Genomic DNA, 14,516 nt, shown 5'->3' with positions numbered 1-14,516 from the left:
CGCTTTGAGCCACCGCGCCACTTCCGGTTTTCTGGTGGTTAATTGAGAGTCTCACAGACTTTCTTGCCCCAACTGGCTTTGAACCACGATCCTCAGATCTCAGCCTCTTGAGTAACTAGGCGTGAGGTTGGCTCTGTCAACATCCTTGTCATGGGGCTTTGTTCAGTAGCTCAGGAAATCTGATTCTTGGACTAAATCTGGTCTGTTAGGTAACTAAATCAAATGGCCTAAAAGGCTTTTGAATCTTGGGATTTGCTTGAATTTTAAATTTCCTCTGAAAAAATTTAAAATGTAAAATAAGATCCAGGAAACTTAGATTCTGATTGTAATTCTGCCACTAAATCTCAGTGACCTCAAGGCAGGTGTTTTGCTGGTTCTGGCATTTGATTTTTCTTTTCCTTTATCTCTACATCTAGATGTATTAGAAGAGGCAATCTTAAAGACACCTGTGTGACCCATCCACTGCAGTAGAGGCTTCAAGCAGAAGTGCTCCTTTGAAGTCTCATCTGTCTCAAAGTAGGAGATGCAATCTTTCCTGGACCCTCTGCACAAGTTCCCAGGGACTGGTTGACAATGGTCAATCCGTTTTTCTTCCCATAGCTTTGGGAATGTGTTTAAAGGTCTGGCGAGTTCACGGACGCACTGAGAGAGAAAACTCATCCCTCTCACTATGGTGTCCCTGGTTCTAAATAAAGTGAGGCCTCAGTTCAAGACCTATAAAGTGATGACAGTGATGGTCTCCATGGTGACAGCTAATGCCTGATTAAATTCCAGTTAATTCCTCTCTTTACAATTAATTTTATAATGTCATACGGCTCCCTCTGCTTTTAGAAGAAACAGCACAAGGTGTAGATGAGCACTGAGAGGAAGAGAATGATGGCTGTCAAAATTCTATCCTGGGAGCAGGCCAGAGGAAGGATACAGATTGGGATCCCTGTAAGGATGATACCGATGGGATGGTGGGAAGACATCAGCAAGTTGTTTTCAAATGCAGTTTTATTTTGGCAGCGTGTGTGTGTGTGTGTGTGTGTGTGTGTGTGTGTGTGTGTGTGTGTGTGTGTGGTTTGTGTGTGTGGTTGCTGTGCTGTTTCCATCCCCAATTGGCAATTGAGGAAGTTTCCAGCTCAACTGGGCTGAAGAAGTAACTGTAAGTATGTCCAAGAGGAATCCTTCCTACCCCATAGATCAGTCATCATCTACTTGTGGGTGTGTTTGTATTGGGCCTGGCCACCATCTGGGCTCCTGACCCCCTGTTTGCTTTGCTTCTCAGAGACCACTGTGTTCACTCTGGGTGGGCCTGGATCCCAAAACAGAGAACTTTGGCTTCCAGCATTGGCAAAGACAAGCTCCCTAGTTTGATACTGGGAGTAATTCCAGGGCTAGAGGGAAGAAATCTAAATCAATTATTCTAGCTCTCAATTATTCCTTTGCTCCTCCCAGGTACCCTGAAGAATTCACTTACCTTGAATCTGTGAATAATTTAGCATAAAAAATTCTAGAACTTCTGCTAATATTGACATTAATGTGATTAGGCTTGTCATTATGACTAGAAATTTAGTTTAAAATATACTGGGGATGATTTAAGCACTTGGAAAGCTACAGTCTGTTACGTTACCTTTGTTCCCTCCCTGAGTCTCTTTACTTGGCTATTTACTCAGTTCATCACATGTATGATACTCTGTGACTGCAGGGAATTAATACTTGGATTGGGAAGATAGGATCCTCTGCTAGCATTATAGATTCCTAAAGGCAGGCGCTATGGCTAAGCTATCTTGAACTTTCCTCTCTGGGGTAGAGCCAGGATTGACAAGTCATCACTAATATGGAGTTGATGGAGAAAACATAGCCTACTTTAAGCAGAGCTGTGAATCAGAAGATGGGAGTGAAATCCAATCTTGGTCATTTATTGCCTGAATGGTTTGAGACTTTAGTTCCCACCACTGCAACATCTCCCTTACCCCCTCACCCCCACACCAAACCAGGTGAGAATGAGATAACATTAAGAGCAACCACAGTAAGCTAGTATTTATTGATTAAATGGGGGAGAATTTATGTCACTATGCTTTAGGTTGTATTCCAAGTCAAAGCCAAAGTCCATACAAAGTTGGTGTGTTCTTCAGCAGTACCTGGCCTCCCATTTTCTTAGGTGACTTTATGCGTGTGTGTGCTGTTTCTGCTCTTTCTTAAATGCTCATAGCCCTGTCCCACACCAGAGCTATTGTGCTAGATACTCTCTCTGGGTGGGATGTCATTCTCCTGGACACTGCTCAGGAAACATCATCTCAACAAGGCCTCGATGGCCTCCCTATTTAACTTGTCACTGGCTGCCTTCTCCCTTCACCATCTGTCTCCTTACGTTGCTCTAGGTCTGTCCTTATGGTTTTTTTTTAATTGTCATCTTCTGATCATATGAATCTACTATGTTTGTTATTTATTACCTCTCCACCCTCACTGGGATATGAATACCTTAGAGGCAGGGATTTTTTTTAAACTTCTGTTTTATTCACTGTGGTACATAGTGGATCGCAAAACAAGTAGCCAGTGGCCAAATGTTGGCAGTAAGGTTCCATAGCCACATATGGGCGGGGTGGAGGCAAGGTCTGGGTTGTGTTGCATAGTCATCAATTCCAATCTGGGCCTTGTCCCTCCAGTGAATCAGAAATCCCTCCAGGTTGACACTTAATTGTTCACTCCTGTTTGTATTTGCGACCATATTTACACTAGGGCTAGGTTATTGCTTTATAAATACCTTGTGGATTTCACAAAGCAATCGCCTTTCCCAAAGAAATCCCAGTAGACGTCTTATTGGTAATTATGAGCTAAATCACGTCCCCTGTTTTCCAGTTTCTAATAGAATTTGATGCTTTGGGTAACTTTTATTGAAACACTTCATCTTCAGTTTAAGTAGGGCTGTATATTTCCTGTATAGTCGATGAGTACAACACAGCTCAGGAGTTGAGGGGAGAAAAGCCTATAAGGATTTTTCCCCCACCCTGGGACATTAATAATGATGGTCTCACTGATTGCAGGGCTCATTCTACAAGCATTGCTTAAGCCTTTTCTGTAAGTCCAGGCACTGTGTTAGGTGTGAGTTGTGTGAAGATGAGTAACTCTTTGCATAAGAGATTTGTTAAGCTGGGTGGTAGTGGCTAGTAGGCTACTCAAGGGGCTGAGATCTGGGAATTACAGTTTGAAGCTAGTCTGGGTAGAAAAGTCTGTGAGTCTCTTATCTCCAATTAACCAGCAAAAAATGCCAAAAGCGGAACTGTGGCCCAAGTGGTAGGGCACCAGCTTTGAGCCTACACATCAAGTAAGAGCTCAAGGCCCTGAATTCAAGTTCCATTACTGGCACACATACAAAATTATTCCTTCTTCCATCTAGCAAACTGGCTGACTGCCTTCATGTATTCGACAATGTACAAGGTAGGAAGACCACAACCATGCTCAAGATGAAATGCCCATTGGCACTGTGGCATAGTTCCAACAGAAGTCAGTTCAATCGGGCACACGATCTGCAGAGGGAGCTGCCATCCCAGATTGTGGCCAGCAGATGACTTTTTATGTTTAAGACTAAGAAACATTCGGGTTTTTTTTTCCAGGCCACATATGGTCTATGCTGTTGCTTTCTCCCCTTTCCATTTCCCTCCCCCTTCCCCTTCTCCCCCCTTCCTTTCTGACATGTATCTCCTTCCTTCCTTCCTTCCTTCCTTCCTTCCTTCCTTCCTTCCTTCCTTCCTTCCTTCCTTCCTTCCTTCCTCCCTCCCTCCCTTCCTTTCTTCTTCTTTATCAAAATCTATAGTTTTTAAAAAAAAATTATTGTAAAGGTAATGAACGGGGGGTTATAGTTACATAAGTAAAGTAAAGAGTACATTTCTTTTTGAACACTTTTACCCCCTCCCTCATTTTCTCCCATTTACCATTCCCTACTCCCCTCCCCCACTGCCAAGTTGTAAAGTTCTACTGAGTATCATTGTTATTGTGATCATTTTGTGACATTTTAAAATGGCAAACCGTTCTTAGCTCCTAGGCTTGACTTAGCCTATAATAGATGACTGGACTGGATCTCCAAAAGATAAGAGGAGGTTCAACCTGCTTGGCTAGGAACTTGGAAGGGAATGGGGAAAGCTTTAACAGAGAGCAGAGAGCTGGAGCTGGAGGAACATCTTTCTCATGGCGCACAGCAGCACGTCCCAATAGAATACTCACATTCTTATTGTTCCTAAACGTTTCAATGCGCCTTTCCTCTCAATCTCCAGTGGTGCCAATAGAGCATCTCTACCAGGTGGTCCCAGCTCCACAGCAAAGTGCTAATGAGAGAACTGGAGCAGCTCCCACCCTACACCCTGGGATGCTGACTTAGGGCCTTGATTCTCAGTTGGTTGCTCAGCACTTTCCACACCCCAGCATGTTTTAGGACAATTGGTGTTCATTGCTTATTCCTCCAAATTTGTGTTGCTTTTCTGAAACCAATCTCTCAAGAATGAAAATAATTGGCTCCTTGATTCTGAGACAATTGTTTTCTCTTTTTAGACTCAAAGCTACCAAAAAGAGAGAACACCTTATCTTCTATATGACTTGAATTTTCTCCTTTTCACTTAGACGAATCAAATCCATATCACCATAGCAATCGCCTTGGACTTTTTCCTTACTTTGCTGTGTGTTGAGGAGGATCACAGGCTCTAGAGCTTGAGATCTAGAAATGCTGTTTCACCTTCAGAGTGAGCAGCAAGTGTGTGGTATCAGTCTGCAAGCTGCTCACCAATTCTCTCTCTCTCTCTCTCTGTATCTATCCCCCCCTCCCCGCAATATTGGAGCTTAAACTCAGGGCCTGTGCTCTTGCTTATCTTTTATTCACTCAAGTCTAGCACTCTACCACTTGAATTACAGTTCCACTTCTGGTTTTTGGTCATTAATTGGAGATAAGAGACTCATGGACTTCCCCTGCCTGGGCTGGCTTCGAACTGCCATCCTCAGATCCCAGCCTCCTGAGTAGCTAGAATTACAGGTGTGAGCCACCAGTACCAGGCTTACCCATGCTTACTCTTTCTTAATATGACCCGAAGACAGCCATTTCATAACCATCTTCCAGAATAAACCTCAAATCTCTCTCAAACCTTAATCTCTCTCTCTCTAGCTCCATGTATAGTCAATGTGAACATATTAATATATATCCATGTATTAATATATGTAATTAATATAATATTAATTATATATATTCACCGATAATCAATACACATTTCCCTCAACAGACTTCAGGCTTCTCTAGACAGAATCTCAAGGCCAGCCTATATCTACCTCATATCTGGCCACACAGAAGCACAATAGCCTTGCAAACAGCAGATAATGGCGTAAGGACCAGGCCCCAGAGGCTCTGTGAGATGAATGGCACCATTCTTGGAGTATCCCTTTGCCCCACTGAAAAGAAGCTGAAGAAGGTTTTCAAAATGAATTTGCATAATTTCTCCCAAATAGGAAAGATTTTCTCATGCCTAGTTCCGTTCCCGCAACCTCCTCCTCATGTGTGGTTCTTTCCTACTATTATCTTTTGCCTGGCTAATGTATTTGTTTCTTTTCATAAGTACCCTACTTTATACTGGATATCAATCTAAGTACTTAGACATGATTAGCAAGCTAAGGGTCTTACTTATTAAAAACAGTTAATTTTCCTTTTCTTCAAAAAAAAATGGAGACACTTGAATTCCTGAACACATTCATTTATCACCAGCCCTCAACAAGGCATCCAGGGGTTCTCCGTGTAGGACATGAATAATTTTTATAAAAATGTAGTTGCTGACTATGTCATACATCCATGCAGCTTTACAAAACAAAGCAAATGCTTACCATCAATTATAATAACCTCACTAGACAAGACTGCAATTAATCTGCAGCTCTTCAGATAAGGACTGCTGCACCATGCCAAGGAAAATGGCTGGCATTAATTGACTTATCATGATCAGTCCTGATAGACCGGGCAGATGGCAATGCGATTACTCACTGTCAACAAAATAAACACATTCTCTATTACAAGAAGTGTCTGCTTGGGGTCCCTAGAGGGTAGCCCAAAATAGGGGTGAAGGATGGCTTCAAGCCAAACCAAAGGTAGCTCAAAATTAAGCTATAGGGCGATAGCCCTCTGTGGGATCTTACTGGAGGAAATGTCAATAAGAAAATCATAGATCCTGTGAAATTTGGCTATTGAAGATGCATCAAAGCCAACGGTTATTTTTTTTTATAAAGATGCCAGTTTCTGTTTAGTGCTAAATGATTCCAGCAATGTGAATTTACTTCTTTCAAAAGCAAACTCATTTCATTGATGGACAGCTCTTGTTGCTACAACATATGTTTAGTTGAACTTTGTCTTTCTGTAGCTTCCACTTCCTGGCCCTAGATCTTTCCCCTCATGCTATATAGAAGATATGAAGTTCTAAGTTCTTCTTGCTTACTAGAGCCCATTAAATATTTCTAAGACCAACTATCTATCTAATATTTTAGAACCTCTTAAATTCTGATCTCCTGCACTAAACCAGCACCAATTTGTCTATAGATCTCTCATGCTGAAGGATGTGGAAAGAAATATAATACAACTGGTGTGGCTTACTCAGAGTCAGGTGAAACTGTACTTCTACTGACACTGATGTGCAAACCTGCCTTGGAACAGTGGATGTATGAGTGTGGTCCTTCTACTTCCTAAATCTCATCTGTCTTATAGCATCCTAGTTTATTATGTCCAAGATACAATTACCAAGGGGTTTCACTTTTCACATAGTAACTTTTTTTTAGGTTTCCACTACTGAGAAAACTGGGATAATTACAATAGAGTGCAATGATCATATTTGTTGCTAGCCAAATTCTTTTGGGGAAAAATGCACATACCCCTGTTCCCACTTCTTGAGATGTTGAGTCAGTTGCTTCAGGGAAGGACACAGACATCTATATTTTTATAATGCCATGAGTAGGTTATTTTTGCAGCTCTGTTTAAAAATATTCTTTGCCAAATGATCTCTTCACTGAGTACATTTAATAATGTTCTGTTGAGACTATGTTTCATAAATCTAATCACAGGACTTTTTGCTTTCTGACATGTATCTCCTTCCTTCCTTCCTTCCTTCCTTCCTCCCTTCCTTCCCTCCCTCTCTCCTTCCCTCCCTCCCTTCCTCCCTTCCTTCCTTCCTTCCTCTTTTGGACAAAGTCCTGCTATGAAGCCTAGGATGGCCATGAACTTCTGAATCATGGGGATTATAGGTGCAAATTATCACCTCTGGCTTTCTAGGAGCAGAATGTTTAGAGAACCTAACGCCTGCAGTCTGGGATAACTCTAAAAAAATTAATATACCATGAGATCAAATTATTATGTATCCCTTAAGGATATTGGAAGCACTCATTTTCTCCTCAAATTATAATTTGCCCATGTAACAATTCCAAACCATTTTTATTCTCTAATGAAGAAACAGGTGACACCATGTAAAAATGTTAGCTTAGTAATTAGAGTTTTTTGCTTATTTATTTACATCACAGAAATATTTCTACAGTGAGGCATGTGATAGGCACTGGAATGAGTTCAGTGAAGGAGAAAAGAAAACCAAAGAAGTAATAGCAAACAAACAAATGAGCAAGTAACTTAACAAATAAATAATTATAAGCTTTAGAAGAATAACCTGTATGATTCAAAGGAAGCGTCATCTCACTTGAACTATTCCCTGATTCATTCTGGCAGTCTCCCTGTTCTCCTGAAACAGTGTTCTTACTTTTCTCATGCTCCTTGTTATCTATGCTCTTATTCAAGACTGGCAACTCCAGGAACTTTTCATTGCTTACTTGCCCTTAGCAGACATCCTCAATCAATCCTAGCAAGAAACAGACTTCTGCCCAACCCCCTTGTCTAGGCAGTCATTACTAATAGATCATAGATACTATGCTGATGAAATCTACATGTTGTATTTTCAACAGACAGTGCCCAGATGTGCCTTGGAGCTTTTTCTCAGCCTACCCGTATCTTGCTTTATCCTTTTAATCTGTCAACTGAGTACTTCCAGTGCTCCTTACGATTGGCACCTCACTTGAATTTTTTAAATGAGCTTGAAAGGTGTCTAAATGGTACCTTGGAAGCTTTAAGTATCATCCTAAGATAACATAGTGAGTATCAAAGTGGAAGCTATAATTCTAAGCCCTTTGAATCTAAAGCTTATGCTCTTTAAATTGTTTTCCTTGCTTCTGTTCACCACCAAGTTCAAAGGGCACCTCTCGTGTGAAGCTTTCCTCTGACCCCTTCAAGTAAAAATTGTCCCTTCTTCCTTTGAGGCTGCCAGGGCCTTTGTACATCTCCATTACAGCGTGGCATTAGATTTTAATGATTTGAATATAACACTCTCTAAGCTTCACTGGGGCAGGAACTCTTTGCTTCTTGTTCTTTAAAAAAATTCTCTATATCCTTGGTAACTAGCTAAGTCTCTAGGTAAGCTTTCAGTTGATGCATTTTGAACACACACCAAAATCTGGCCAATGGACTCCTTCAGGTGTGGATCTATTTCTTGTTGTATGTGCTCCTACCACATTTAAAAGTAATGCCAGGTTTAAACATGATTTTGATTTATAAAAAAATCAAGATGATCCTATAAGATGCATGTTTCTATATTTTCAAAGCTTTCTGATATCAGTTACTGAGGACTGTTAACCTAGTTACACGGCTGTTTTTTTCTGTTTTGTTTTTGCTTTTGTGCCAGTCTTAGGACTTGAACTCAGGGCCTGGATGCTGTCCTTGGGCAACTTTTTGCTCAGTGCTAGTGCTCTATCACCTGAGCCGTAGGTCCACTTCTGGCTTTTATGGTAGTTTATTGGAGATATGAGTCTCATGGATTTTTCTGCCTGGACTGGCTTTGAACCATGATCCTCAGATCTCAGCCTCATGAGTAGCTAAGATTACAGATGTGAGTCATTGGTATCAGGCTAGTTACAGGATATGCAGCATATGAGAACCCCTGATCCTCATAGCTCCCCTCAAATGTAATGGAGGCTTACAGGTCACATTAACTTACAACCTGCTTGTCAAGTGTCACAACTAAACATTATCATATCACCTCTTATCCTGTAAGTGAAAGTGTGGTTGGGCTCATGACTGTAGCCCGACATTTGTCTGGTCTGATGGTTGCAGACAGTGACCCTAACTGTGGTGGCACACAATGACCTTTCCCGTTTCACACAATGCCAGGTAAACTATTCAGCTGCCTAACACTTATCACAGTGCATTGTAGTTTTGAACGAATAAGACTTATGCTACCATCAGGGAAAGTTATAGAATTCATGTAATTCATGTAATCCACCGGCAGATGTAAGTGAAGAGGTGCACACAAGGTCAGGATTTTGGTTTAAAAGAATGTTCCAGAGATTTATCAGGGCATGAGACCCTAGAGACTTGTAGTGAAGCTCAGCAGGAGATACCCAGTTTCACTGTATTCTTCCCTGTAAAAATACGGGAAGCTCTTTTATAGATCCATGTCCACGTGGGAAAGACAGAGAAAGGAGGCACGGTTCTTCTCATATCATAGATTCAAGAGAGATTTTCCCATCTGTCATTCCACTTTGGGTTAAAAAGAAAAGGCACCAAATCTTGGAAGTTAGCATTTAACATGAGTACTTAGAGCCACGTACCTCCCCAGAGAAGGCCTGTCCATTGAGGAGATGCTCCGATCCTTGGCTGTCTTCACTCCCAAAGTGGAGCCGGATCTCCTCTAGCCGGTGGCTATACGTCATAGGCCCTCCTGATATGTTGACCAAGTGTTCCTTGTCCAGGCGGAGGGACACATGCCTTCCAGTGTTGTACATGGTCCCACTCACCTGTAAGACAATGGGCAACAGATAAACAAGGTTTTCTTCTACTTCAGCATGGTGTGTAGATTAATGCTTTTATTTCTAATTCTTCCAATGAGAAGACATAGGCTAAATTGACATGGAGACCTGCCCTGCCACCTGTCTTACCAGCTGGCTTCTACAGTACTTTCTGCAAGACATAAACCACTTTATCATTTCAGAATTGGATGTAGGAAATCAAAGGAAATATTTCACTCACTGTGACTTATATTTTGCATAGTGCACCTTATGAGAAATGAATGTGTCCTGATCATCATAAGTATTTGGAAGATATAGATGCTGTAAAAAAAGAAAGATAAAAAAAGAAGAAACAGGAAAGAGCAATAAGCAGAGTAGTGATTCTTTTTTTAAAATTTAATTTAATTTTTTTGTGAACATACTGTACAGAGGGTTTACAATTACATGGGCAGGATAATGTGTATATTTCTTATAGAGTAGTGATTCTTCTAAGAGGGCTAAATGAGAAATAAGAAAGTCACAACAGATGGCTAAAAGCAGACCCTAGTGTGAGATTGAATGTTTCCTTCTAGAGTCTCCAGCATCAAGTCCCTCTTGACAGCCTCAGTGCCAAACTGAAGAGATTCATAAAGGAGTTCCATTTTTACTAGGTACTCGTTGCTCAAACTTATAACCCTTGCAATTTAGGAGGCTAAGAACAGAAGGATCTCAGTTGAAGACCAGCCTGGGGAGAAAAGTCAGTGAGAACTTGTCTCAAAAAAATGACCAGCAAACAACAGAACTGGAGGTGTGGCTCCAATAGTAGAACACCAGCTGAACAAGTAAGTCAAGCCAGAGACTCTTGAGTAGTTCAAACCCTAATACCATCTCTCCCACCTCCCTCAAATAATCCAGTTTTCAGTTCCCAAGACTTAGTCCTAATACTCCATTCTGTCTTCCTTGATTGATTCTGGGTTTTCCAAATCACTTACTTTGGCAATTGAGCTAGTTCTGTTAGCAGGCTTTGAGAGTATTTTCATGATTTCTTGCTTATTACTGGGGAATTGAAAAACTATGCAAATGAATCTGGGCTGGTCTGCTGGAGGATGAGACTTGAGTGGGAAGGGCCATGCTAGAAGAGTCCATCCAAGACTGGATGTTCCTGTCTGATTCCCCCAGGTAACTGGTCTTGACCAGAAGAACTGACTGCCCATGGATCCATAATTAATTGCTACAGTCCTCAAATGTGGAATGTTTTGTCAACTGATCCTCCCTCCCTCCCTTCCTTCCTTCTACCAGTTGCTCAGAAAATATTCAGTGCACTAGGATCTGTGCTAGGGTTCATGGGGTGAGCAGATCCTTTCTCTTAGCTTTTTTTTCCCCTCAAAGCTGAGAGCGCTACCACTTAACACCACACTCCACTTCCAGCAGATCCTTTCTCTCAATGAGTTCACTGTCTTTTATGCAGAGCTCCGAATGGGGGCAGGAAGTTGTGGGAACCCATCTCCCCTACCATTTATGTGTGGTAACAGATGCGACATCTCCTTTTTCTCACCCTTTCCCTAGACACTGAAATAACATTAATTTGTATTAATCAAGAAAAAAAAAGATATGTAGCCAGGGTATGGTTTGTTGCACTTTAATTTAAAAATAAAGACTTGACAACGTTATGTATGATATCTAAATCGAAGGGTACATCTGTACTACCATAATTAACATTGCAACAGTGTCATTTTTATCTGGAATGCTAATTACTTGTTTCCAGTGAACTAGTTGGGTGCACAGCATGTTGGAAAAAGTTCTATTATGCAAACCAGGAAACAGAATTGAGCAGAGAAGTGAAGAGGATGCTGGGGGTCTTCAGGTTGTCTCTGGCTCCCCGCTGCTCTTTTGATTTTTTTTTGTCTTAATTCTTTGCAACTTGAGCTGAGAGATGTGTGCGATGCCCATCTTACCAGTGAGGGAGAGAAGTAAGGTTGGTGGAAATTAGTCCCTTGTCCAGAATTGCACAGCCATCAGGTGGCAAACTCAAGACTGATAGTCTTGAAGTGAACCAATGCAAAGATCTTAGCTCTTTTCACATGCAAACTATGTTGGGCTTTCTTTTTTCTGGTTGTCAATGTAGGTCTCAGGCAGTTCTGGAAGTGGCAGAATTGTTTTCAGAAGCATGGATGAGGCTCTATGGTTTCCCTTATTTGTAATAGCCTATGCTAGGATAGTCCTAGTAGAGGAGAAAATAGCTCAGTAGCTATGTACACATACCCATATAAAATGATGCTAATTGAAATGGACTCCAAGATATGGAAGCGAGAGGGTTTTTCCTGTTTGTTTTCTTAGTAGTTGTCAGCTATTTCTTCTTTCTTTCTTTCTTTCCTCTGGTTTATTCCCTGTGGTCACTGTCTTTGATTTTAGTACCCTTTGTCTTGTATAGTAATTTTATCTGACGTGGGGAAAGCAAGAAGAGCCACAGAAATGGTAGACAAAGGATGAACCAACACAACAGCGATCCTCACAAGACACTGTGTTGGAAATGAACCTCACAACTTGGAGGGAGGTGGAGAAAGCAGGGAGGGGGTAGCACTGTTTGAAAAGAAATGTACTCTTTATCCTACTTATGTAGCTGTTACCCTCTCTATACCACCTCTGTAATAGTAAAAAAAGAAAAAAAGAAAAAGAAACACGGATGAGTCCTACTGGACGCTAGACTATCGAATTTCATCTTAGGAAAAGACCTGGAGAAACCTGATGGTCAAAGAGCACCTTGCTTCTTTTCCCTGGAGACATTGAAATTAGCTCACGATTGGGTGGAGCTTCATCCAACGGTGGCGACAAGCAAGCCACAGGAGCTCTGCATATATACTGTCAAGATCACATGCTTATCACTATCATCTAACTGAAGGCCTTGGAAAAGCTCTATGTTCTCATACAAAGCAAAAACAAGTTGCTCCAAGGTTAATAATTTAAAAAAAATATTAGACAATCCTCATTTAGCAAACACAGTTTGTCTATGTCTATCTTCTAGGCTGCTTCTTAATGGGACCATGTTTCCTTTCATTCTGGGGATGCTACTGAATGAGAGAGAAACAGTACATCTTTAAGGTAAGGCAGGATTTTCTCTCATTGAAAAAAAAAAGCAGCCATAATCCAGCTATGATCTTGTTCATAGCAGATGGTATTTTGAAGCTGAACTTCTTCTGTTAGCCCTCATGATTTCTCTTTCAGCAAAACCCAGCCCTGAATATGGCGAGGTCCCTAGGACATTTGCCATTTGTGTCTCCTTTGATGGGAAGACAGGACATTAAATCCTTGTGTGAAGGACAGCAATCCCATAGGCCTGGCCTCTCCTGCCTGGCTGCTGCCTTGCTTTCTTGCGCCAAGGCAAACAGTCCTGGCAGAGCCAAGACTTGACCCTGGGTGTCTCTAGGATATGAAATTGTGTAGAGTTTTCACAACATTAGTGGATCATCTAACAGGGCCATAGTATATAATATCTTTTTCAAGAAGGCAAGCTGATAGAGCAGGAAGCTCATAGTGGTTTGTGGGTCAGGAGATCAAGCTAGTCAAGAGTTCTCCAGAGAAGCCAAAGCAATGGGATGTATACAGGTATGTGGATTTACACACAAAAAAAAGTAGGGTTTTTTTTTGCTTGGTTTTTTGTTTTGGTCAATCATGGCGCTTGAACTCAGGGCCTGGGCAGTGTCCCCGAGCTTTTTCCACTCAAGGGTAGCACTCTACCACTTTGAGCAACAGCTCTATGCCCAGCTTTCTGGTGGTTAATTGGAGATAAGAGTCTCATGAACTTTCTTGCCCAGGCTGGCTTCAAACCACGATCCTCAAATCTTAGCCTCCTGAGTAGCTGGGATTATAGGCATGAGCCACCAGTGCTGGTAAGAGATTCATTGTTAAGGATTGTCTCACATAGCAATGTATAAAGCCTGCAGAGCAGGCCAGGAGGTTGGGGACTCCTCCAGAGGAGGTGAGGCTGCAGCTCAGTTTAAATCTGCAGGACTGAGATCCAGGACAGAGCCCAAGGCAAATTTCCTTCCACTTCAGGGAAGTGCCACGCCATGTTTGATTCTTTCTGTTCCCTAGAGTCCTTCAACTAATTGGCGGAGGCCTGTTCTTATTACCAAGGGCAATCTGCTTTCTGCAAATTCTACTGACATATATATTTACCTCATTCAAAAACATGCTTATAGAAACATTCAGAATAACCTTTGACCAAATATTTGGTCACTATAGCCCAGCCAAGTTTCTATACAAAGTTAGATCTATTTGTCATCTTCATTGCATCTGTTCTAAACAGCTCCTAATCAAATAATTAGTCTATATATAACATGGTGATGAGTGTAATAATGAATATAGGTGTACATATTACATGCATATGCTATAGGTTCACACGTGTATGCACCATATCACATACATATTACATCTATAATGGATATGCGTACACATATATAATCTATAGTATGTGTTTTCTCTGACACAGGATGTAGTCATCCCCAACACCACATCCCACAGGATGCAAGCATCCCTAACACTGTTCTCCAAATCTCAGCCACTTGAAAGTAGAGCCAGTTTCAAAAACAATATAGCTTTTCTACCACTCATCACCATGAGGAGAAGGCCCTAGTCAGCAGATTGTCTTTCAGTGAGTTGATGAGAGCCCATGACCACACTGACACACTGGGTGAAGGATTACACAACGGCCACAG

General features: G+C 41.5%; 1 protein-coding gene across 1 annotated transcript in view; it reads right to left on the bottom strand.

The window, feature by feature from the left end:
* Ca10 (carbonic anhydrase X) overlaps positions 1 to 14,516 on the bottom strand; it is a 359,930-nt gene that overhangs the window by 82,991 nt on the left and 262,423 nt on the right. The window contains exon 3 of the mRNA XM_013037785.1: positions 9,646 to 9,831. Within this exon, the coding sequence (XP_012893239.1) occupies positions 9,646 to 9,831 (186 nt within the window). The remainder of the gene's footprint in view (positions 1 to 9,645; positions 9,832 to 14,516) is intronic.

The sequence above is a fragment of the Dipodomys ordii genome, unplaced genomic scaffold (assembly GCF_000151885.1).
Source record: "Dipodomys ordii isolate 6190 unplaced genomic scaffold, Dord_2.0 Scaffold7, whole genome shotgun sequence".
NCBI lineage: Eukaryota > Metazoa > Chordata > Mammalia > Rodentia > Heteromyidae > Dipodomys > Dipodomys ordii.
The sequence above is the reverse complement of the archived record's forward strand: the minus strand, read 5'-3'. Positions and strand labels throughout refer to the sequence as shown.